This window comes from Delphinapterus leucas, chromosome 15 (assembly GCF_059928025.1).
Source record: "Delphinapterus leucas isolate spDelLeu-1000000601 "Yukka" chromosome 15, BTC_Dleu_Yukka2, whole genome shotgun sequence".
NCBI classification, from domain to species: domain Eukaryota; kingdom Metazoa; phylum Chordata; class Mammalia; order Artiodactyla; family Monodontidae; genus Delphinapterus; species Delphinapterus leucas.
In genome coordinates, this window is record NC_143143.1 from 55,386,495 (window position 1) to 55,413,352 (window position 26,858).

The 26,858-nt window shown below is 41.1% G+C and overlaps 1 protein-coding gene across 1 annotated transcript in view; it reads right to left on the reverse strand.

Annotated features, from left to right (window-relative positions):
* CDS2 (CDP-diacylglycerol synthase 2) overlaps positions 1–25,179 on the reverse strand; it is a 70,276-nt gene extending 45,097 nt beyond the window's left edge. Inside the window, exon 1 of the mRNA XM_022556522.2 lies at positions 24,948–25,179. Within this exon, the coding sequence (XP_022412230.1) occupies positions 24,948–25,004 (57 nt within the window). The 5' untranslated portion in view covers positions 25,005–25,179. The remainder of the gene's footprint in view (positions 1–24,947) is intronic.
* Positions 25,180–26,858: the final 1,679 nt, after the last annotated feature.

Below are 26,858 nucleotides of genomic sequence, written 5' to 3' on the forward strand. Positions count from 1 at the left end.
GAACATTTTGGTACATGACTCTTTTTGAATTATGGTTTTCTCACGGTATATGCCCAGTAGTGGGATTCCTGGGTCATATGGTAATTCTATTTATAGTTTTTTAAGGAACCTCCATACTGTTCTCCACAGTGGCTGTATCAATTTACATTCCCACCAACAGTGCAAGAGGGTTCCCTTTTCTCCACACGCTCTCCAGGATTTATTGTTTCTAGATTTTTTGATGATGGCCATTCTGACTGGTATAAGATGATATCTCATTGTAGTTTTGATTTGCATTTCTCTGATGATTAATGATGTTGAGCATTCTTTCATGTGTTTGTTGGCAGTCTGTATATCTTCTTTGGAGAAATGTCTATTTAGGTCTTCTGCCCGTTTTTGGATTGGGTTGTTTGTTTGTTATTGAGCTGCATGAGCTGCTTATAAATTTAGGAGATTAATCCTTTGTCAGTTGCTTCATTCGCAAATATTTTCTCCCATTCTGAGGGTTGTCTTTTGGTCTTGTTTATGGTTTCCTTTGCTGTGCAAAAGCTTTGAAGCTTCATTAGGTCCCATTTGTTTATTTTTGTTTTTATTTCCATTTCTCTAGGAGGTGGGTCAGAAAGGATCTTGCTGTGATTTATGTCATAGAGTGTTCTGCCTATGTTTTCCTCTAAGAGTTTGATAGTTTCTGGCCTTACATTTAGCTCTTTAATCCATTTTGAGCTTATTTTTGTGTATGGTGTTAGGGAGTGATCTAATCTCATACTTTTACATGTACCTGTCCAGTTTTCCCAGCACCACTTATTGAAGAGGCTGTCCATTCTCCACTGTACATTCCTGCCTCCTTTATCAAAGATAAGGTGATCATATTGCATGGGTTTATCTCTGGGCTTTCTGTCCTCTTCCATTGATCTATCTTTCTGTTTTTGTGCCAGTACCATACTGTCTTGATTACTGTAGCTTTGCAGTATAGTCTGAAGTCAGGGAGCCCGATTCCTCCAGATCCGTTTTTCGTTCTCAAGATTGCTTTGGCTTTTCGGGGTCTTTTGTGTTTCCATACAAATTGTGAAATTTTTTGTTCTAGTTCTGTGAAAAATGCCAGTGGTAGTTTGATAGGGATTGCATTGAATCTGTAGATTGCTTTGGGTAGTAGAGTCATTTTCACAATGTTCATTCTTCCAATCCAAGAACATGGTATATCTCTCCATCTATTTCTACCATCTTTAATTTCTTTCATCAGTGTCTTATAATTTTCTGCATGCAGGTCTTTTGTCTCCTTAGGTAGGTTTATTCCTAGATATTTTATTCTTTTTGTTGCAGTGGTAAATGGGAGTGTTTTCTTGATTTCACTTTCAGATTTTTCATCATTAGTGTACAGGAATGCCAGAGATTTCTGTGCATTAATTTTGTATCCTGCTACTTTACCAAATTCATTGATTAGCTCTAGTAGTTTTCTGGTAGCATCTTTAGGATTCTCTATGTATTGTATCATGTCATCTGCAAACAGTGACAGCTTTACTTCTTCTTTTCCCATTTGGATTCCTTTTATTTCCTTTTCTTCTCTGATTGCTGTGGCTAAAACTTCCAAAACTATGTTGAATAAGAGTGGTGAGGGTGGGCAACCTTGTCTTCTTCCTGATCTTAGTGGAAATGCTTTCAGTTTTTCACCACTGAAGACGATGTTGGCTGTGGGTTTGTCATACGTGGCCTTTACTATGTTGAGGGAAGTTTCCTCTATGCCTGCTTTCTGCAGGGCTTTTATCATAAATGGGTGTTGAATTTTGTCGAAAGCTTTCTCTGCATCTATTGAGATGATCATATGGTTTTTCTCCTTCAATTTGTTAATACGGTGTATCACACTGATTGTTTTCCGTATATTGAAGAATGCTTGCATTCCTGGGATAAACGCCACTTGATCATGGTGTATGATCCTTTTAAGGTGCTGTTGGATTCTGTTTGCTAGTATTTTGTTGAGGATTTTTGCATCTATGTTCATCAGTGATATTGGCCTGTAATTTTCTTTCTTTGTGACATCCTTGTCTGGTTTTGTTACCAGGGTGATGGTGGCCTCGTAGAATGAGTTTGGGAGTGTTCCTCCCTCTGCTTAATTTTGGAAGAGTTTGACAAGGATAGGTGTTAGCTCTTCTCTAAATGTTTGATAGAATTCGCCTGTGAAGCCATCTAGACCTGGGCTTCTGTTTGTCCGAAGATTTTTAATCACAGTTTCAATTTCAGTGCTTGTGATTGGCCTGTTCATATTTTCTATTTCTTCCTGATTCAGTCTTGGCAGGTTGTGCATTTCTAAGAATTTGTCCATTTCTTCCAGGTTGTCCATTTTATTGGCATAGAGTTGCTTGTAGTATTCTCTCATGATCTTTTGTATTTCTGCAGTATCAGTTGTTATTTCTCCTTTTTCATTTCTAATTCTATTGATGGGTCTTCTCCCTTTTTTTCTTAATGAGTGTGGCTAATGATTTATCAATTTTGTTTATCTTCTCAAAGAACCAGCTTTTAGTTTTATTGATCTTTGCTATCGTTTCCTTCATTTCTTTTTCATTTATTTCTGATCTGATCTTTATGATTTCTTTCCTTCTGCTAACTTTGGGGTTTTTTTTGTTCTTCTTTCTCTAATTGCTTTAGGTGCAAGGTTAGGTTGTTTATTCGAGATGTTTCCTGTTTCTTAAGGTAGGATTGTATTGCTATAAACTTCCATCTTAGAACTGCTTTTGCTGCATCCCATAGATTTTAGGTCGTCATGTGTCCATTGTCATTTGTTTCTAGGTATTTTTTTTATTTCCTCTTTGATTTCTTCAGTGACCACTTCATTATTAAGTAGTGTATTGTTTAGCCTCCATGCGTTTGTATTTTTTACATATCTTTTCCTGTAATTGATATCTAGTCTCATAGCATTGTGGTCGGAAAAGATACTTGATACAATTTCAATTCTCTTAAATTTACCAAGGCTTGACTTGTGACCCAAGATATGGTCTATCCTGGAGAATGTTCCATGAGCACTTGAGAAAAATGTGTATTCTGTTGTTCTTGGATGGAATGTCCTATAAATATCAATTAAGTCCATCTTGTTTCATGTATCATTTAAAGCTTGTGTTTCCTTATTTATTATCATTTTGGATGATCTATCCATTGGTGAAAGTAGGGTGTTAAAGTTCCCTACTATGAATGTGTTACTGTCGATTTCCCCTTTTATGACTGTTAGTATTTGCCTTATGTATTGAGGTCCTCCTATGTTGGGTGCATAAATATTTACAATTGTTGTATCTTCTTGGATCGATCCCTTGATCATTACGTAGTGTCCTTCTTTGTCTCTTCTAATAGTCTTTATTTTAAAGTTTATTTTGTCTGATATGAGAATTGCTACTCCAGCTTTCTTTTGGTTTCCATTTGCATGAAATATCTTTTTCCATCCCCTTACTTTCAGTCCGTATGTCTCTAGGTCTGAAGTGGGTCTCTTGTAGACAGCAAATATATGGGTCTTGTTTTTGTATCCATTCAGCCAATCTGTGTCTTTTGGTGGGAGCATTTAGTCCAATTACATTTAAAGTAATTATCGATATGCATGTTCCTATTCCCATTTTCTTAATTGTTTTGGGTTCGTTATTGTAGGTCTTTTCCTTCTCTTGTGTTTCTTGCCTAGAAAAGATCCTTTAGCATTTGTTGTAAAGCTGGTTTGGTGGTGCTGAACTCTTTCAGCTTTTGCTTGTGTAAAGGTTTTAATTTCTCCATTAAATCTGAATGAGATCCTTGCTGGGTAGAGTAATCTTGGTTGCAGCTTTTCCTCCTTCATCACTTTAAATATGTCCTGCCAGTCCCATCTGGCTTGCAGAGTTTCTGCTGAAAGATCAGCTGTTAAGCTTATGGGGGTTCTTTTGCATGTTATTTGTTGTTTTTGCCTTGCTGCTTTTGTTTTCTTTGTATTTAATTTTTGACAGTTTGATAAATATGTGTCTTGGCGTGTTTCTCTTTGGATTTATACTGTATGGGACTCTCTGTGCTTCCTGGACTTGATTAACTATTTCCTTTCCCATATCAGGGCAGTTTTCAACTATAATCTCTTCAAATATTTTCTCAGTCCCTTTCTTTTTCTCTTCTTCTTCTGGAACCCCTATAATTCAATGTTGGTGCATTTAATGTTGTCCCAGAGGTCTCAGAGACTGTCCTCAGTTCTTTTCATTCTTTTTTCTTTATTCTGCTCTGCAGTAGTTATTTCCACTATTTTACCTTCCAGGTCACCTATCCGTTCTTCTGCCTCAGTTATTCTGCTATTGATCCCATCTAGAGTCTCTTTTTTTTTTTTTTTGCGGTACGTGGGCCTCTCACTGCTGTGGCCTCTCCCGTTGCAGAGCACAGGCTCTGGACGCGCAGGCTCAGCGGCCATGGCTCACGGGCCTAGCCACTCCGCAGCATATGGGATCTTCCCAGACCGGGACACGAACCCGGGTCCCCTGCATCGGCAGGTGGACTCTCAACCACTGCACCACCAGGGAAGCCCTAGAGTATTTTAAATTTCATTTATTGTGTTGTTCATCGTTGTTTGTTTCATCTTTAGTTCTTCTAGGTCCTTGTTAAATGTTTCTTGCATTCTGTTCATTCTATTTCCAAGATTTTGGATCTTTACTATCATTATTCTGAATTCTTTTTCAGGTAGACTGCCTATTTCCTCTTCATTTGTTAGGTCTGGTGGGTTTTTATCTTGCTCCTTCAACTGCTGTGCGTTTTTCTGTCTTGCCTGAGGCACGCCGTGCGTTCTCCAGGGGAAGTGGTCCCTGAATCCTGGGACCCTGGCAGTGGCGGGCTGCACTGGCTCCCCGGAAGGGGGGTGTGGATAGTAACCTGTGCTCGCACACAGGCTTCTTGCTGGCAGCAGCAGCAGCCTTAGTGTCTCATGCCCGTCTCTGGGGTCCACGCTTTTAGCCGCGGCTCGCGTCCTTCTCTGGAGCTCCTTTAAGCAGCGTTCTTAATCCCCTCTCCTCGCGCACCAGGAAACAAAGAGGGAAGAAAAAGTCTCTTGCCACTTCGGCAGGTCCAGACTTTTTCCCGGACTCCCTTCCGGCTAGCCGTGGCGCACTACCCCCTTCAGGCTGTGCTCACGCCGCCAACCCGTCCTCTCCCTGGGATCCGACCGAAGGCCGAGCCTCAACTCCCAGCCGCGCCCACCCCAGCGGGTGAGCAGACGAGCCTCTCGGCCTGCTAAGTGCCGGTTGGCCCTGATCCTCTGTGCAGGAATCTCTCCGCTTTGCCCTCCACACCCCTGTTGCTGTGCTCTCCTTCGCGGCGCACAGCTCCAAAGCTTCCCCCTCGGCCACCCGTGGTCTCCGCCCGCGAAGGGGCTTCCTAGTGTGTGGAAACCTTTCCTCTTTCACTGCTCCCTCCCACTGGTGCAGGTCCCTTCCGTATCCTTTTGTCTCTGTTTATTCTTTTTTCTTTTGCCCTATCCAGGGATGTGGGGAGTTTCTTGCCTTTTGGGAGGTCTGAGGTCTTCTGCCAGCGTTCAGTAGGTGTTCTGTAGGTGTTGTTCCACGTGTAGATGTATTTCTGGTGTATCTGTGGGGAGGAAGGTGATCTCCGCGTCTTACTCTTCCACCATCTTCCCGGAAGCCCCCGCCTCCTTTTATTTTACTTTTTCTGGCCATGCTGCACAGCTTGCGGGATCTTAGTTCCCTGACCAAGGATTGAACCTCGGCCTTCAGCAGTGAGAACACGAAGTTCTAACCTCTGGACTGCCAGAGAATTCTCTAACCACTAGACTGCCAGGGAATTCCCGAGAAGCTTTCTTTTGAAAAAAGGTCCTGACATACATCATATAGCACCATACAAAGAAAAATTTAATGTAACCACCAAGAGTATAACAAAGCTTCATTCTGCAGTTTTTCCATCCTAAAGCATGGTCCACCATGGTTCATAGGAAAATGAAAGCCTGCCAGCTCAGGAAGATCTACAGCAGCACCAAAACAAAGATAACTTGATTGCTGAGTCTGACAATTCACCTCATGTGAGGTGAATTGTCAGAACCATCATTAGGGTGACCTATAACGTATCCTCCAAACTGAGACACTTGAGGGCAAAAGGGCACCTCTTTTTCCCTCAAGTGTGTCACCCTATTCATTGCCCAACTCATCCACACCCATCAACAATGACTGTTTCAACCTTTCCCTTCCTTGTTAAGTAATACAGTTCATTAAAGCAGCAGTTCTTGAATTTTTTCATCTTAGGACTTCTTTACACTCAATTATTGAGAACTTCAATAGCTGTTTATGTAGTTTATATCTATCAATACTTGCAATATTAGAAATTAAAAGTGAGGTTTCTAAAATACAAGAATACATAAATATGGCAGTTCCTCAAAAATTAAACATTGAAGTACTTATGACCCAGCAATTCCACTTCAGGATATATTGCCCAAGAATTGAAAGCAGAGACTCCAACAGATATTTGCAGACCCATGTTTATAGCAGCATATTCACAATTTGGGTTGTTTGCAGATTGGGGCTACTACAAAGCACACTGCTTTTAATCTTCTAGAACTTGTCTTTTAGTGAACATGTGTACAGATTTCTGTTGGGTAATCACCTAGGAGTGGAACTGCCAGATTGTAAGGTTTGTATGTATTTAGCTTTAGAAAATATTGGTGGGACTTCCCTGGTGGCGCAGTGGTTAAGAATTCGCCTGCCAATGCAGGGGACACAGCTTTGAGCCCTGGTCTGGGAAGATCCCACATGCCATGTAGCAACTAAGCCCGTGCGCCACAACTACTGAGCCCACGTGCCACAACTACTGAAGCCTGTGTGCCTAGAGCCTGTGCTCTGCAACAAGAAGCCACTGCAATGAGAAGTCCATGCACTGCAATGAAGAGTAGCCCCCACTCGCCACAACTAGAGAAAGCCAACACGCAGCAACGAAGGCCCAATGCAGCCAAAACTTAATTAATTTTAAAAAGTAGTTTTAAAAAAAAGTAAAGAAAATATTGCTAATTTTCCAGAGTGATTGTACCAATTTATACTCCCACAAACAGTATAAAAAAGTTCCATTTGCCCCCCACACTTGTCAAACCTTAGTATTTTCAGTCTTTTAAATTTTAGCCATTCTGGTGGGTGTGTAGTGGTATCTTATTGTGAGTTTTGCTTTGATTTTCCTGATGACTAATGACATTGGATATATTTACTGACCATTTGAAGTACCCATTTTTCTACTGAGTTTCCTTTTCTAAATTCATTTTGTAGGAATTATTTATAGATTCTGGATATGAGTCCTGTGTCAGATATTTTTTTTTATAAATATCTTCTCATTGTCTGTGGCCTTCCTTTTCACTCTCTTAATAGCACAGTAAATAGAATTTCTTAATTTTAATGTAGCTCGAATTGTCAATTGTTTCCTTTATAGTTAGTGCTTTTTGATAGGGACTTAACATCACAATATCATTATATCACATCTGAAAAGTTAACAATTCCTTTATATTAAGTATCCAATATTTGAATTTACCCAATAATTTCATTTTTTCTCTTTATAGCAGTTTGATTGAATCAGGATCCAAATAAGGTCCAGAAATCATCAATCTGTCTTAAGTCTAATTTGTAGGTTTTATCCTCCATATATCTATATCTATTGCTTCCCCCCTTCTTTTTTTTTTTTTTTAAGTGGGGGAGGTGGGTCTCCTTGCCATTTATTTTCTACAGCTACCAGTTCATTTGTCCAGTGCTGTTTCTCATCGTTCCCTGAATCTCCTGTAAACTAGCAGTTAGAACTAGAGTCTTGAAGAGTTTGGGTTATGATTTTTTTGACAAGATTCCTCCATCAGTAGTATTGTACATATACTTCCATCAGGAAATACACAATAACTGGTTGTCTGTGATGGTAGTAGCACTGATGGTTATTGCCTCATTTCAATTAATCCAATGGGGTGTGGAAATATTAATATTCTATCACTCCTTTTCCAATTATTCTATAAAGAGAAACTTTTAATCAACTATTTGGTTACTCGAAGGTACAGTTCATACAAGAAAGGCATAATGCCTCAGAACAGCCCCACTCTAAGCCCTATTGTTCAGATGAGAAAACTTAAGCACATTAGTGGTAGAGTCAAGTTATAAACCAAGCAGTCCAACTTGAGGATTTGTGCTTGTAACCACTAGGCCAAAATTCCTCTCCTAAAATCAAGAAACGAGTGAATACTCAGTATTCCTTTCTGGGGGGAGACCACAAGGTCAAATACTCTCATGCAGTTACGGTGACTACAAATTTACTGCAGAAGAAAATATATTATTTGTAACAAAAGCTTAAATAATGTACATCCTTTTTGAGTTGGTAGTTCTAAACATAGAACTTATCTAAGAATATGCATGTGCAGAAAGTTGTGTGTGTGTGTGTGTGTGTGTGTGTTAAATCGAGGGTATTTGCTACACCTTGCTTAAAACAGCAAAAAACTTAAAACAACTTAAACGCCTGATTGGTTCAATAAGTTAAGGTACAGCCTCAGCAAAATGACACAAAACCACTAAAAATGATAGCAGGTCAAAATGTTTAAAGACCTGAACTATATTTAGGGCATATTCTTCTGTTAAAAGTGAGTTACAATAGTACACATAGTGCAGGAATGTGCAGTGTGTATAAAAATAAATATTAACAGTGGTTATCTCTGAGTGGCAGGATTACAGTGATTTCTTTTTCGTGCTTTTACAATGATTATCTTTTGTTTTCACCTATGCCTTTAATAATTTTAAAAAAAGTTTGAAATACTGTTTGAAAAGAACCTTTATGAACCTTAGCGATGTGGGAAAAAGTTCCTGACAGCATAAAAAGGCAAGCTATCATCTACGAGCTCTATGATGTCATATCTTATATTTAAGTCTTTTTCCCCCAACAGATTTTTTTTTTTGGCTGCATTGGGTCTTCGTTGCTGTGCGCAGACTTTCTCTAGTTGCAGCAAGTGGGGGCTACTCTTCGTTGCGGTGCACAGGCTTCTCATTGTAATGGCTTCTTTTGTTGTGGAGCATGGGATCTAGGCACACGGGCTTCAGTAGCTGTGGCATGCAGGCTCAGTAGTTGGGGCTCACGGGCTTAGGTGCTCCACAGCATGTGGGATCTTCCCGGACCAGGGCTCAAACCCACGTCCCCTGCATTGGCAGGCAGATTCCTAACCACTGAACCACCAGGGAAGTCCCTATATTTAAGTCTTTAAGCCATTTTGAGTTTATTCGTGTGTATGGTGTGAGGGAGTGTTCTAATTTCACTGATTTACATATAGCTATCCAGGTTTCCCAACACTACTTGAAGAGACTGTCTTTTCTCCATTGTATATGCTTGCCTCTTTTGTTGAAGATTAATTGACTGTAGGTGTGTGGGTTTATTTCTGAGCTCTCTATTCTGTTCCATTGATCTATATATCTGTTTTTGTGCCAATACCACACTGTTTTGGTTACAGTAGCTTTGTAGTATTGTCTGAAGTCTGGGAGGGTTATGCCTCCAACTTTGTTCTTTTTCTCCAGGATTGCTTTGGCAATTCTGGGTCCTGTATGGTTCCATACGAATTTTAGGATTATTCTGTTCTAGTTCCGTAAAAACGTCATGGGATCACTCCCTCTTGAGAGAGCACCAGAATCACAACTAACTGCTGAACAATCAAAGACAAGAAGACACTGGAACTCACCAAAAAAGATACCCCACATCCAAAGACGAAGGAGAAGCCATAATGAGATGGTAGGAGGGATGCAATCACAATAAAAGCAAATCCTATAACTGCTGGGTGGGTGACTCACAAACTGGAGAACACTTACACCACAAAAGACCACCCACTGGAGTGAAGGTTCTGAGCCCCACGTCAGGCTAGCCCAACCTGGGAGTCCGGCAATGGGAGGAGGAATTCCTAGAGAATCAGACTTTGAAAGCTAGTGGGATTTGACTGCAGGACTTCGAGAGGACTGGGGTAAACAGAGACTCCACTCTTGGAAGGCACACACAAAGTAGTGTGCGCATTGGGACCCAAGAGAAGGAGCGGTGACCCCACAGCAAACAGAACCGGACCCACCTGCTAGTATTGGAGGGTCTCCTGCAGAGGCAGGGGGTGGCTGTGGCTCACCATGGGGACAAGGACACTGGAAGCAGAAGTTCTGGGAAGTACTCCTTCACATGAGCCCTCCCAGTAGTCCCACCAAAGAGCCAAGTAGGCTCCAGTGTTGGGTCACCTCAGGCCAAACAACCATCAGCAGACAAGCAGATTAAAGTTTTACTGAGCTCTGGGAACCAGAGCAACACCCAGCTCTACTCACCACCAGTCCCTCCCATCAGGAAGCCTGCACAAGCCTCTTAGTTAGCCTCATCCACCAGAGAGCAGACAACAGAATCAAGAAGAACTACAATTCTGCAGCCTGGGGAAGGAAAACCATATTCACAGAAAGACAGACAAAATGAAAATGCAGAAGACTTTGTACCAGATGAAGGAACAAGATAAACCCCCAGAAAAACAACTAAATGAAGTGGAAATAGGCAACCTTCCAGAAAAAGAATTCGGAATAATGACAGTGAAGATGATCCAGGACCTTGGGAAAAGAATGGAGGCAAAGATCAAGAAGATGCAAGAAATGTTTAACAAAGACCTAGAAGAATTAAAGAACAAACACAGAGACAACAGAAGCAAGAAGAACTACAATCCTTCAGCCTGTGGAACAAAAACCACATTCACAGAAAGACAGACAAGATGAAAAGGCAGAGGGCTATGTACCAGATGAAGGAACAAGATAAAACCCCAGAAAAAACACTAAATGAAGTTGAGATAGGCAACCTTCCAGAAAAAGAATTCAGAATAATGATAGTGAAGATGATCCAGGACCTCGGAAAAAGAATGGAGGCAAAGATCAAGAAGATGCAAGAAATGTTTAATAAAGACCTAGAAGAATTAAAGAACAAACAAACAGATATGAACAATACAATAACTGAAAACTACACTAGAAGGAATCAATAGCAGAATAACTGAGGTAGAAGAACAGATAAGTGACCTGGAAGACAGAATGGTGGAATTCACTGCTGCGGAACAAAATAAAGAAAAAAGAATGAAAAGAAATGAAGACAGCCTAAGAGATCACTGGGACAACATTAAACGCAACAACATTTGCATTATAGGGGTCCCAGAAGGAGAAGAGAGAGAGAAAGGACCAGAGAAAATATCTGAAGAGATTACAGTTGAAAACTTCCCTAACATGGGAAAGAAAACAGCCACCCAAGCCCAGGAAGCTCAGCGAGTCCCATACAGGATAAACCCAAGGAGAAACACTCCAAAACACATAGTAATCAAACTGGCAAAAATTAAAGACAAAGAAAAATTATTAAAAGCAGCAAGGGAAAAACGACAAATAACATACAAGGGAACTCCCATAAAGTTAACAGCTGATTTCTCAGCAGAAACTCTACAAGCCAGAAGGGAGTGGCGTGATATACTTAAAGTGATGAAAGGGAAGAACCTACAACCAAGATTACTCTACCCAGCAAGGATCTCATTCAGATTCGATGGAGAAATCAAAAGCTTTACAGAGAAGCAAAAGCTAAGAGAATTCAGCACCACCAAACCAGCTCTACAACAAATGCTAAAGGAACTTCTCTAAGTGGGAAATGCAAGAGAAGAAAAGGACCTACAAAAACAAACTCAAAACAATTAAGAAAATGGTCAGAGGAAAATACATATCGATAATTACCTTTAACGTGAATGGATTAAATGCTCCAACCAAAAGACACAGGATTGATGAATGAATACAAAAACAAGACCCATCTATATGCTGTCTACAAGAGACCCACTTCAGACCTTAGAGACACATACAGACTGACAGTGAGGGAATGGAAGAAGATATTCCATGTAAATGGAAATCAAAAGAAAGCTGGAGTAGCAATACTCATATGAGATAAAATAGACTTTAAAATAAAGAATGTTATAAGAGACAAGGAAGCACACTACATAATGATAAAGGGATCAATCCAAGAAAAAAGATATAACAATTATAAATATATATGCCCCCAACATAGAAGCACCTCAATAAATAAGGCAACTGCTAACAGCTATAAAAGAGGAAATCAACAGTAACACAGTAGTAGTGGGGAACTTTACACTTCACTTACACCAATGGACAAGTCATACAGACAGAAAAATAATGAAACACAAGCTTTAAATGACACAATAGGGCTTCCCTGGTAGTGCAGTGGTTAAGAATCCACCTGCCAATGCAGGCAACATGGGTTGGAGGCCTGGTCCAGGAAGATCCCACATGCCACGGAGCGACTAAGCTCGTGTGCCACAAATACTGAGCCTGTGCTCTAGAGCCTGAGAGCCACAACTACTGAGCCACATGCCACAACTACTGAAGCCCGCGCAGCTAGAGCTCACGCTCTGCAACAAGAGAAGCCACCTCACTGAGAAGCCCACGCACCACAACGAAGAGTAGCCCCCCTCGCCACAACTAGAAAAAGCTCGCGCGCAGCAACAAAGACCCAATGCAGCCAAAAATAAATAAAATTAAATAAAAATAAATAAGATTAATTACACAATAGACCAGATAAATTTATTTGATATTCTAAGACATTCCATCCAAAAACAGCAGATTACACTTTCTTCTCACGTGCACACAGAACATTCTGCAGGATAGATCACATCTAGAGTCACAAATCAAGCCTCGGTACATTTAAGAAAATTGAAATCATAACGAGCATATTTTCCAACCACAACGCTATGAGATTAGAAATCAATTACAGGGAAAAAAACATAAAAAACACAAACATATGGAGGCTAAACAATACATTACTAAATAACCAAGAAATCACCGAAGAAATCAAAGAGCAAATCAAAAAATACCTAGAGACAAATTACAATGAAAACACGACGATCCATAACCTATGGGATGCAGCAAAAACAGTTCTAAGAAGGAAGTTTATAGCAAAACAAGCCTACCTCAAGAAACAAGAAAAATCTCAAACAAACAATCTAAGCTTACACCTAAAGGAACTAGGGAAAGAAAAACAAAAAAAACCCCAATGTTAGTAGAAGGAAAGAAATCATAAAGATCAAAGCAGAAATAAATGAGATAGAAACAGAGAACACAACAGGAAAGATCAATAAAACTAAAAACTGGTTCTCTGAGTAGATAAAATTGATAAACCTTTAGCCAAACTCATCAAGAAAAAGAGGGAGAGGACTCAAATCAATAAAATTAGAAATGAAAAAGGAGAAGTTACAACAGACACCGCAGAAATACAAAGCATCCTAAGAGACGACTACAAGCAACTCTATGTCAATAAAATGGACAACCTGGAAGAAATGGACAAATTCTTAGAAAGGTATAACCTGCCAAGACTGAACCAGGAAGAAATAGAAAACGTGAACAGACCAATCACAAGTAATGAAATTGAAACTGTGATTAAAAATCTTCCAACAAACAAAAGTCCAGGACCAGATGGCTTCACAGGTGAATTCTATCACACATTCAGAGAAGAGCTAACACCCATCCTTCTCAAACTCTTCAAAAAATTGCAGAAGGAGGAACACTCCCAAACTCATTCTATGAGGCCACCATCACCCTGATACCAAAATCAGACAAATATACGACAGAAAAAGGAAATTACAGACCAATATCACTGATGAATACAGATGAAAAATTCTCAACAAAATACTAGCAAACAGAATCCAACAACACATTAAAAGGATCATACATCATGATCAAGTGGGATTTATCCCAGGGATGCAAGGATTCTTCAATATACGCAAATAAATCAATGTGATACACCATATTAACGAATTGAATAAAAAGGATATGGTCATCTCAATACATGCAGAAAAAGCTTTTGACAAAATTCAACACCCATTTATGATAAAAACTCTCCAGAAAGTGGGCACAGAGGGAACCTACCTCAACATAGACCATATATGACAAACCCACAGCAAACCTCATTCTCAGTGGTGAAAAACTGAAAGCATTTCCTCTAAGATCAGGAACAAGACAAAGATGTCCACTCTCGCCACTATTATTCAACACAATTTTGGAAGTCCTAGCCACGGCAATCAGAGAAGAAAAAGAAATAAAAGGAATACAAATTGGAAAAGAAGAAGTAAAGCTGTCACTGTTTGCAGATGACATGATACTATACATAGAGAATCCTAAAGATGCTACCAGAAGACTACTAGAGCTAATCAATGAATTTGGTAAAGTTGCAGGATACAAAATTAATGTACAGAAATCTCTTGCATTCCTATACACTAACAACGAATGATCAGAAAGAGAAATTAAGGAAACAATCCCATTCACCATTTCAACAAAAAGAATAAAATACCTAGGAAAAAAAACTACCTAAGGAGTTAAAAGACCTGTACTCAGAAAACTGTAAGACACTGATGAAAGAAATCAAAGATGACACAAACCTATGGATAGACATACCATGTTCTTGGACTGGAAGAATCAATATGGTGAAAATGACTATACTTCACAAAGCAACCTACAGATTCAATGCAATCCCTATCAAATTACCGGTGGCATTTTTGTTTTTTTACAGAAGTAGAACAAAAAATCTTAAAAGTTGTATGGAGACACAAAAGACCCCAAATAGTCAAAGTGGTCTTGAGGAAAAAAATACGGAGTTGGAAGAATCAGACTCCCTGACTTCAAACTATACTACAAAGCTACAGTAATCAAGACAATATGGTACTGGCACAAAAACAGAAATATAGATCAACGGAACAGGATAGAAAGCCCAGAGATAAACCCACGCACCTATGGTCAACTAATCTATGACAAAAGAGGAAAGGATATACAACAGAGAAAAGACAGTCTCTTCAATAAGTGGTGCTGGGAAAACTGGACAACTACATGTAAAAGAATGAAATTAGAACACTCCCTAACACCATACACAAAAATAAACTCAAAATGGTTTAAAGACCTAAATGTAAGACTGGACACTCTAAAACTCTTGCATGAAAACATAGGAAGAACACTCTTTGACATAAATCACAGCAAGATCTTTTTTGATCCACTTCCTAGAGTAATGGAAATAAAAACAAAAATAAACAAATGGGACCTAATGAAACTTAAAAGCTTTTGCAAAGCAAAGGAAACTACAAACAAGATTAAAATACAACCCTCAGAATGGGAGAAAATATTTGCAAATAAATCAACGGACAAAGGATTAATCTCCAAAATATATAAACAGCTCATACAGCTCAATATTAAATAAGCAACCCAATCAAAAAATGGGCAGAAGACCTAAATAGACATTTCTCCAAAGAAGACATACAGATGGCCAAGAAGCACATGAAAAGCTGCTCAACGTCACTAATTATTAGAGAAATGCAAATCAAAACTACAACGAGGTATCACTTTACAGCAATTAGAATGGGCATCATCAGAAAATCTACAAACAACAAATGCTGGAGAGAGTGTGGAGAAAAGGGAATCCTCCTGCACTGTTGGTGGGAATGTAAATTGATACAGTCACTATGGAGAACAGTATGGAGGTTCCTTAAAAAACTAAAAATAGAATTACCATATGACCCAGCAATCCCACTACTGGGCATATACCCAGAGAACACCATAATTCAAAAAGACACATGTACCCCAATGTTCACTGCAGCAGTATTTACAATAGCCAGGTCATGGAAGCAATGCCATCGACAGACGAATGGATAAAGATGTGGTACGTATATACAATGGAATATTACTCAGCCATAAAAAGGAACGAAACTGGGTCATTTGTAGAGATGTGGATGGATCTAGAGACTATCATACAAAGTAAGTCAGAAGGAGAAAAACAAATATCGTATATTAACGCATATACGTGGAACCTTGAAAAATGGTACAGATGAACCGGTTTGCAGGGCAGGAATAGAGACACAGATGTAGAGAACAAACGTATGGACACCAAGGGGGGAAAGTGCCGGGGGGGGGTGTGTGTGTGGGGGTGGTGTGATGACTTTGATTGACATGTATACACTAATACGTATAAAATAGATAACTAAGGCTTCCCTGGTGGCGCAGTGGTTGAGAGTCCGCCTGCCGATGCAGGAGACACGGGTTCGTGCCCCGGTCTGGGAAGATTCCACATGCTGCGGAGCGGCTAGGCCCGTGAGCCATGGCCGCTGAGCCTGTGCGTCTGGAGCCTGTGCTCTGCAACGGGAGAGGCCACAACAGTGAGAGGCCCGTGTACCGCAAAAAAATAAAATATAAAATAAAATAGATAACTAATAAGAACCTGCTGTATAATAAATAAATAAAATAAAATTCAAAAAAAAATGTCATGGGTAATTTGATAGAGACCAAAGGCAAAAATTCTGACATAAATCCCAGCAATAATTTCTTCGATCAGTCTCTCAAGGCAAGAAATAAATGCAAAAATAAACAAATGGAACCTAGTCAAAGGTATAAGCTTTTGCACAGCAAAGGAAACCATAAAAAAAATGAAAAAACAACCTACAGAATGAGAGAAGATATTTGCAAATATTTGCAAACCATGCAACTGACAAGGGCTTCATTTCCAAAATATACAAACAGCTCAATATCAAAAAAAAAACCCAATCAAAAAATGGGCAGAAGACCTAAATAGACATTTCTCCAAAAAACACATACAGATGGCCAACAGGCACATGAAAAGATGCTCAACATTGCTAATTATTAGAGAAATGCAAATCAAAACTACAATGAGGTATCACCTCACACCATTCAGAATGGCCATCATCAAAAAGTCTAAAAATAATAAATGCTGGAGAGGGTATGGAGAAAAGGGAACCTTCCTACACTGTTGGTGGGAATATAAACTGGTGCAGCCACTATGGAGAACAGTATAGAGGTTCCCTAAAAAACTAAAAACAGAGTTACCGTATTATCCAGCAATCCCACTCCTGGGCATTTATCTGGAAAAGACAAAAACTCTAATTCGAAAAGATACATGCACCCCAATGTTCACTGCAGCTTTACAATAGCCAAGACGTGGAAGCAACCTAAATGTCCGTTGGCAGATGAATGGATAAAGAAGATGTGGTACGTATATACAATGGAATATTAATCAGCCATAAAAAAGAATGAAATAATGCCATTTTCAGCAACATGGATGGACCGAGAGATTATCATACTAAGTGAAATAAGTCAGAAAAAGAAAGACAAATATCATATGATATCACTTATATGTGGAATCTAAAAAAATAATATAAATAATATTAATGAACTTATTTACAAAGCAGAAACTGACTCACAGATACAGAAAACAAACTTATGGTTACCAAAGGGGAAGGGAGGAGAGGAGGGATAGATTAGGAGTTTGGGATTAACAGATACACACTACCATATATAAAATAAACAACAAGGACCTACTGTATAGCACAGGGAACTCTATTTCACATTTTCTAATAACCTATAATGGAAAGGAATGTAAAAAATTCATAGGGACTTCCCTGGTGGCACAGTGACTAAGAATCCGCCTGCCAATGCAGGGGACATGGGTTCGAGCCCTGGTCCGGCAAGATCCCACATGCCGCGGAGCAACTAAGCCCGTGCGCCACAACTACTGAGCCTGCACTCTAGAGCCCACAAACCACAACTACTGAGCCTGTGCGCTACAGCTACTGAAGCCCGTGTACCTAGAGCCCGTGCTCCGCAACAAGAGAAGCCACCGCAATTGGAAGCCCACGCACCGCAACAAAAAGTAGCCCCCGCTCATCACAACTAGAGAAAGCCCACATGCAGCAACAAAGACCCAATGCAACCAAATAATAAAAATAAATTTAAAAAAAACAGTATAGATTTATGAATCACTTTGCTGTATACCTGAAACTAACAGAACATTGTAAATCAACTATATTTCAATTAATAAAGAAAAAAAGGCAAGCTATCAGACCATGCATGGTAGCATTACAGCCACGTAGCAATCTGCACAGGAGGGATATGCATTTGAACAATGGTTGTTTCTCTGAATGATGGGATTGTAGGTGGATTTCATTCTCATTTGCACACATTCCTATGATTTCTACAATACATACATGCCTGATGAAGTATTGAAATGGGGAAGATCTAAAATGGACTTTGAGAAAATAGGACTTAAATAGGTAGAGGTGGAAAGAGGGGTGACAGAAAATGAACACATTTCCTACGGTTGGAAATAGCAAGAGCCAAGATCCATGTCACAGAGGCTCCAAGCAGGAAAAGGGGCTGGTTAAGAAACAAGGCCATAAAGGACCAAATTTAAGAGATCTGAAACAGGGGCTAAAAATTTTTTTCCCTTCTGTAACTCATAGGGAAGTTTCAGAATTGTACAAAGAAAGGTCAGGTGGACTAGAAGGGGCTGAGAACAAATCCTGAAGGGAGGGAGCTCAATTAGAAGGATTTATAACAGTTCAGGCATCAAGTCCTGAACTATCTGAAATACACCAAAGCAACAGATAAGGAATCCAGGTGTTATCTGATGAGAACCTGTGACCTGGACTGGATGAGGGAGCAGAGACACAGGGACTAACGGATTTCAAGCTGGAGCAGAGCAGACGGGAGGAGGAAGGTCAACGTCTAAAACGAGAAAAGTCAAATTTCAGACAAACTAAGTTTGCGTTGACTGAGGGACGTATACCTAGGAATTTCCTGCAGATCACCGAAACCACAGGACTAGCAGGACACAGACTGGGCGGACAAGGCTCTGAGAGTCGTCCACTGAGGGATCCAGGTCAGTGACAGATATCCTCTCAAAATCTCACCCAAGGACAGAGAATGTTGCCAGTAAATCCCAGGTCTCAAGAGCTCTTTCAAAAACGCAGCAAAGTCTTCACAGAGAAGCCCCAGGCTGGCCCTGTGGTGACTCCAATATAAAAGAGCTGCTGCCAAAGGGCAACAAATCCAAAGGACAGTTCAGGTCCTTTCGCACCAGCAGCAGGTGCTCGTGAGCACCCTGGCAGGGGTGTGCTGCTGCTGGGGAGGAGAACCAGGGAGGCAGCAAGGAGGCGTTCACAGTGTACGCTCTGCACCTTTCAAATTCTGAACCACGCATGCACTGTCTAGTCAAGATAACATAAAGTTTAACTTTCTTTAAAAGGTCACTCAACTGAGTGGGCCCTATGCCATCCCCACTGATGAGGCAAACAGCACAAGAACAAAGATCATGGACTGGCAGGGCAAGCTGCCTAATGGGGACCAGGTCTGCCCTGGTTGGCACCACATCACTGCCCCAACCAAGCAACCACTGCATGGCAAGGCCTGGAAGGCAGGAACTCAGCCCAACCCCAGGAACAAATCAGTATTCTTCCAAGGAGAGCCTGGCAAAATTAACAGTCAAGAGTCTCTTTTCCAAACCAGAGGCAGTCTGTAAGTGAAAGGCTGTGCTCTGTCACCCCCAGCAGCCTCTAGCACCAGTCAGGAAGGCTGGGGAGGCTGTCACAGCACAGGGAGCAGGTTAAGAAGCTGTGTGCAGCAGAATTACTCAGCAAGCTCTCTGCAAAACTAACAAATTCAATACACTTCACCTGTGTGGATCCCAGGAAAGACAGCAGAGTGCACAATCAGAAATAGTGATGCACATTTTTTTAAACAGTTTAAAGGGTGATTATTTGCACTGTGAAATTAGTTAGGAGAGTCATTTCAAAAGTTTCCTAGATGCATTCAAAGTCTCCTGAAATGCCAACCCAATCATAAATTTTATGATGGCAATCTTTTGGCCCACATTTCATTCTTGTCTTTCCTAAGCACCACTGGAAAAACATGGATCGGTGGGAGGAAGACCACTTTCAAAGCTTAAATTCCAAGTTTCTTAGTTTGGCAACAATACTGTGCTTTTGGAATTTAAAATTATAAGCACGGTTCCCAGAGGAAAACGTTTCCTTTATTAGCAACTGGCTTTGACAATTCCATTTTAGGATGCTAAATGTAACAAAATACCTTCTGACTTTTATAATAAACACATTCCCCAGATTGTTTTGTCTGCTTATTTATAAGACACTTTGCCACAACAGTTAAGCAACTGAAACATTTTTTTAAATCTTTCAAATTTGTTCCAGTTCTTTTCATGAATTGACCTAATACTGTTTTCTGAATTCTTCTACTATAAAATAAGCAAGTTCCCATTTCACCATTTATTTCCCTAAAAAGATATCCTTGTTTTATTATTTCTAATTTTCTTAAATTTTAACCTAAGAATATCAGCAAAGCCAGAATTATGGAAGTTTGAAATCCCATGCATGATAATCAGAAATATTGAGCAATGGAGGAACTGTCTTGCTCTGGGCTAATGGACTACATTAGGCTTTTAACAGAAAGCAAGTAGGTGCTGTGTTTCTGGAGCAACAAGCACTTAGTGAACCTCTAAGCCCCAGGCATTCTGTCATCATAGAAGCAGTTTAAGTGCAGTTGTAAAAAATTAAGGTAACTTTAGCTGGATAGTTCCTCATATCCTCCCTACCTACAACAACGGTTGGGAAAGTACTTAAGAATCAACCGCCCAAGACCAGATGGCTACACAGGCAAATTCTATCAAACACTTAGAAAAGAGCTAACACCTATCCTTCTCAAACTCTTCCAAAATATAGCAGAGGGAGGAACACTCCCAAACTCATTCTACGAGGCCACCATCACCTTGATACCAAAACCAGACAAGGATGTCACAAAGAAAGAAAACTACAGGCCTATATCACTGATGAACATAGATGCAAAAATCCTCAACAAAATACCAGCAAACAGAATCCAACAGCACATTAAAAGGATCATACACCATGATCAAGTGGGGTTTATTCCAGGAATGCAAGGATTCTTCAATATACGTAAAACAATTAATGTGATAAACCATATTAACAAATTGAAGAAAAAAACCATATGATCACCTCAACAGATGCAGAGAAAGCTTTCAACAAAATTCAACACCCATTTCTGATAAAAACCCTCCAGAAAGTAGGCATAGAGGGAACTTTCCTCAACATAATAAAGGCCATATATGACAAACCCACAGCCAACATCATCCTCAATGGTGAAAAACTGAAAGCATTTCCACTAAGAGCAGGAACAAGACAAGGTTGCCCACTCTCACCACTCTTATTCAACATAGTTTTGGAAGTTTTAGCCACAGCAATCAGAGAAGAAAAGGAAATAAAAGGAATCCAAATGGGAAAAGAAGAAGTAAAGCTGTCACTGTTTGCAGATGACATGATACAATACATAGAGAATCCTAAAGATGCTACCAGAAAACTACTAGACCTAATCAATGAATTTGGTAAAGTAGCAGGATACAAAATTAATGCACAGAAATCTCTGGCATTCCTATACACTAATGATGAAAAATCTGAAAGTGAAATCAAGAAAACACTCCCATTTACCACTGCAACAAAAAGAATAAAATATCTAGGAATAAACCTACCTAAGGAGACAAAAGACCTGCATGCAGAAAATTATAAGACACTGATGAAAGAAATTAAAGATGGTAGAAATAGATGGAGAGATATACCATGTTCTTGGATTGGAAGAATGAACATTGTGAAAATGACTCTACTACCCAAAGCAATCTACAGATTCAATGCAATCCCTATCAAACTACCACTGGCATTTTTCACAGAACTAGAACAAAAAATTTCACAATTTGTATGGAAACACAAAAGACCCCGAAAAGCCAAAGCAATCTTGAGAACGAAAAACGGATCTGGAGGAATCGGGCTCCCTGACTTCAGACTATACTGCAAAGCTACAGTAATCAAGACAGTATGGTACTGGCACAAAAACAGAAAGATAGATCAATGGAAGAGGACAGAAAGCCCAGAGATAAACCCATGCAATATGGTCACCTTATCTTTTATAAAGGAGGCAGGAACGTACAGTGGAGAGAGGACAGCCTCTTCAATAAGTGGTGCTGGGAAAACTGGATAGGTACATGTAAAAGTATGAGATTAGATCACTCCCTAACACGATACACAAAAATAAGCTCAAAATGGATTAAAGACCTAAATGTAAGGCCAGAAACTATCAAACTCTTAGAGGAAAACATAGGCAGGACACTCTATGACATAAATCACAGCAAGATCCTTTCTGACCCACCTCCTAGAGAAATGGAAATAAAACCAAAAATAAACAAATGGGACCTAATGAAACTTCAAAGCTTTTGCACAGCAAAGGAAACCATAAACAAGACCAAAAGACAATGCTCAGAATGGGAGAAAATATTTGCAAATGAAGCAACTGACAAAGGATTAATCTCCTAAATTTATAAGCAGCTCATGCAGCTCAATAACAAACAAACAACCCAATCCAAAAATGGGCAGAAGACCTAAATAGACATTTCTCCAAAGAAGATATACAGACTGCCAACAAACACATGAAAGAATGCTCAACATCATTAATCATTAGAGAAATGCAAATGAAAACTACAATGAGATATCATCTTACACCAGTCAGAATGGCCATCATCAAAAAATCTAGAAACAGTAAATGCTGGAGAGGGTGTGGAGAAAAGGGAACACTCTTGCACTGCTGGTGGGAATGTGAATTGGTACAGCCACTATGGAGAACAGTATGGAGGTTCCTTAAAAACCTACAAATAGAACTACCATACGACCCAGCAATCCCACTACAGAGCATATACCCTGAGAAAACCATAATTCAAAAAGAGTCATGTACCAAAATGTTCATTGCAGCTCTATTTACAATAGCCCGAAGATGGAAACAACCGAAGTGCCCATCATCAGATGAACGGAGAAAGAAGATGTGGCACATATATACAATGGAATATTACTTAGCCATAGAAAGAAACGAAATTGAGCTATTTGTAATGAGGTGGATAGACCTAGAGTCCGTCATGCAGAGTGAATTAAGTCAGAAAGAGAAAGACAAATACCGTATGCTAACACATATATATGGAATTTAAGGGAAAAAAATGTCATGAAGAACCTAGGGGTAAGACAGGAATAAAGACACAGACCTGCTAGAGAATGGACTTGAGGATATGGGGAGGGGGAAGGGTAAGCTGTGACAAAGCGAGAGAGAGGCATGGACATATATACACTACCAAACGTAAGGTAGATAGCTAGTGGGAAGCAGCCGCGTAGCACAGGGAGATCAGTCTGGTGCTTTGTGACCGCCTGGAGGGGTGGGATAGGGAGGGTGGGAGGGAGGGAGACGCAAGAGGGAAGAGATATGGGAACATATGTATATGTATAACTGATTCACTTTGTTATAAAGCAGAAACTAACACACCATTGTAAAGCAATTATACTCTAATAAAGAAGTAAAAAAAAAAAGAATCAACTGGCACTTTTGTCTGGGAGATGGATCCAAGTAGTTAGGTGGAGAGGGTAGAAACTGTTTCACCTCATAATCTCATGGTTTTAGGGTATGTGGCTTTGCTTGTTTTTACCACTGAGTAAGTCTAATTATTACAAATAGCTTTTCAAAAGTACAGTCCATTAGGTATCATGCCTTCTTTTTTTCTACCTCTTCTCACACCTTCTAAAACCACGAAGTCCCATTAACATCAAGTCTGATCTCTCACCCTTAAACAGGGCTACACAGCCTCCAAATATCTGTAAACTCCCCCAACAGGCATATGCAGTGTGGCAACAGAACTCTTCCAGGCCCAGCTAGGGTATTTAATGGGAAGATTAGAAACTTCAAAGTACCTTGTCTCTGTAAGCGACTCCTAAACTTGCACCCAAGCCCTAAATTTTCTCCAAAACATATTGTAAAAATCAGTATGGAGAGTTCTCCTTGGGTGATCCACTGTCATAACCAAAAAAGTTGTTTAAAATCCCATTATCTTTCACCCAAAACATTCCTTCCAGTATAACTGCTGTTGACACCCTGACACCTAATCTTGTGCCTTCCTCCTTCCTGATATCTCCCTAATGTTCCTTTCCTCCAGTTACCAAAAACGGAAAGCTACATAAATGGGTGCTGTGGACCTGGTGTAGAGCAACAGGGATTGGTGGGAACAGCTGTTCCTCAGTTCCAGCCAAACGTTAATCAGGTGGGAATGTGATGGCGGATCTTCCAATGACCCAAAATAGGCAATAAATTCAGACTGTTGGGAGAAATATTCTGGTTTTTAAAGCAACACAGGGACCAAAGAAAACAACTGCAGGTCACCTGTTGGCAACCCGCGAGTCAGCCAATCTGTTTCATTCTGGTCCATGCTCCTTCAGTCCAGTCTACACATCACTGTCAGATCAATTTACCAAATAACACTGCTCCTGACCACTAACTCCAGGCTCGAAATACTACCACTAAGTTTATGCTGTCATTCAACGTCCACAGTAACATAATGACTCCTCACCTTCCTCAACTCCCTTACCTTTCACTTCAACCAATTAAGTCCGCTGCCCTCATATCTCAACCCCAACCAGCTACGTCCCTGCCAAGATGGCCTCTGTTCTACCCTCCTCCTCTACCCTATCAACGCCCACATCTGAAGCAGGAAACAAGCCCATCTTTGGGGAATATACCTTCCAACACCTGCTGACTACATGAATTAAGAGACTTCTCTGCTTAAAGCCAAAAGATTTAACTTTCGAGAAAGAGTTTAAATCTCCTAACAGGCAAATCACATGGCCTTGTCTTGTTACACCTCCAGCCCCCAAATAACATTTTAAAGAAGTTCAGAAAGGCTAAGTCACGCTCTGAGGAGTCTTTCCGGGGTCTCGACGTCTTCACACCGAGGAAGGCCTCGGGGAGGTGGATTGGCGTAGGACCCCGCAACCAGCCCTGCGAGGGCTGCGGACGTGCGCAACCCCCGCGCTCTCCTTCCTGGGCCCCGGAGATACCACCCCCAACTGGACCCCAGAGCCATGTCCCCGGGACCCCGACCTGCTGAACCCTGCCGCGAGCTCCGCGGGGCCCAGCACCCGAGGACCCTTCCCGCAGGCCAGGCCCGGGGCCGCCGACGGCCGCGCAGAAGATGGCAAGACGACCCCTCTGCGCGCGCCCCCGCACGGACCTCCGGGGGACTCCGCTGCCCCGGCCGCGCCCAACCGATGCTGCCGCTACCTTGTCCTCGGGTGGTGCGTCCGGCTCGCGGGCCATCCTTTGCCTTAGCTCCGTCATGCTGGGAACACCAGCGCTTCGTCGCTGCGGCCGAGTGGCGCAGCCGCCGAGGCCGGCAGCTCAGCGCGGGCGCGCGCGGACTCTGCTCGGCCAGCCCCCCGTCGCCTAAGCAGCGCGCAGCTTCGCAGCGGCTCCTGGCGCCACCACAGCCCGGCCGCCAGCCCTGAAACTTGGCCCCGCCCGGTGCAGCCACCGCCCTTTCACCCGGGCAGAGCGCGACCAGCCTCCTCCAGCCCAGCCCCACCAACTCCTTTTCTCGGGAGGGCCCCGAACAAGCGCGCACGCGCACCGCTGCCATCACAGCCACGGAGCTACACCAATGGCGCGAATCCGTCAGGGAGGCGGGGCGGGGGCGGGGCAAGCGGAGAGGATCGGAGAGGCGTGCATTGGATAGCAGCCTGAGAGGGCTGGAAAAGGCGTGCTTTTCTGAGGGAGACTACTAGATGGGGGCTCGGGAACTGGAGCCCGTGGTCTTAGAGATAACAGGTTGCTGGGGGCCATGGGCTGCAGCCCCGAGCCTCCAGCCGGCCTAGTGCTTGCTGCCTTCGGCTTTTTGTCTTTAATAGCCAGGGCTCTTCCCTCTCACTGATAAGTAGACGCTTGTTAGGCCCTGAGCGGAAAGGCCTGGGGAACGCACCTGTGTAAAACGAGGAGCTTACGTGATAAGAAGTGAAAGCCAAACTTAAGTCTGCGTTGCTTTGCCAAGTTATCTTCTATTTAGTGAGCGTTAATTATGTGCTGGGCACTGAACTATGTACTCTCTTTAATGCGTCTCATTTAATCTGTACAACGCTTGGAAGTGGATATGATTTTCATTTTGCAGCTAGGGTCTTCCACAGTTATTCAGCTTTCTTTTCTCTCTTCTGGACTATTGAAGGATATTTTTGGACAGGAATGCTGCCTGCTTTGTTCACAGCCCAATCTCCTATGTACCTGATGCATCCCAAGTACCTATTTAATAGATTTAAAGTTTCTCCTGAAAGAAAATGATTTAACCAAGGTCTCACGGCTAGAAAGTGCCCACTAAGAATACGAACACAGATCTGTTACCAACGCACTCTTTAACATACTCCTGGCCTTCCTAAATTCATTGTTAATATCTATGTTGTTCAGCATTGCCTTCAACAGTTCCTGTTCACTGCCTTTAAGTGATGTAAAACAAGTATAGAACAGGGCCCCTTCCCTTAAGCATATTGTAATTTAACAAGGAGAGAAATTTGCACACATAGGAGTTGCAATTTTGTGTTAGCAATTTTGACCTGAACTGTAAGGTTTGGGGAAAGTAGTGAGAATTCTGAAAAGGGTGTTATATTTTCTTGATTTCTATAAAAGTATATTCCCAAGTGCCTGTAACACTCCTTCAAAGTGACAGTAAAATAGGTATAGAGGAACACTGAACTCAGGGTATGCTTTGTTCCCTATTAACGCACAAATACTTGTTTTTTTTAGAGAAACAGACCACTCCCTTCAGGCCATAATTTATTTAGAGAAAGCTGTGCTCTTTTGTTTTATTTGTCTTTTGTTTTAATCATATTTATAAAAGTAAATAACATGGGACTTCCCTGGTGGTCCAGTGGTTAAGACTCCAGCTCCCAATGCAGGGGACCTGGGTTCCATCCCTGGTGGGGAACTAGATCCCGCATGTATGCCGCAACTAAGAAGTCCACACGCCGCAACTATGAGCCTGCATGCCACAATGAAGATCCCACGTGCCGCAACTAAGACCCGGCACAGCCAAAATAAATAAATAAATATTTTTTTAAAAGTAAAAAATAACTTATTTTTAAAAAGTAAATAACATGCTGATGGTAATTTTAAAACTCTTTTAATCTGTTGGAGACTGTGTGACCACCA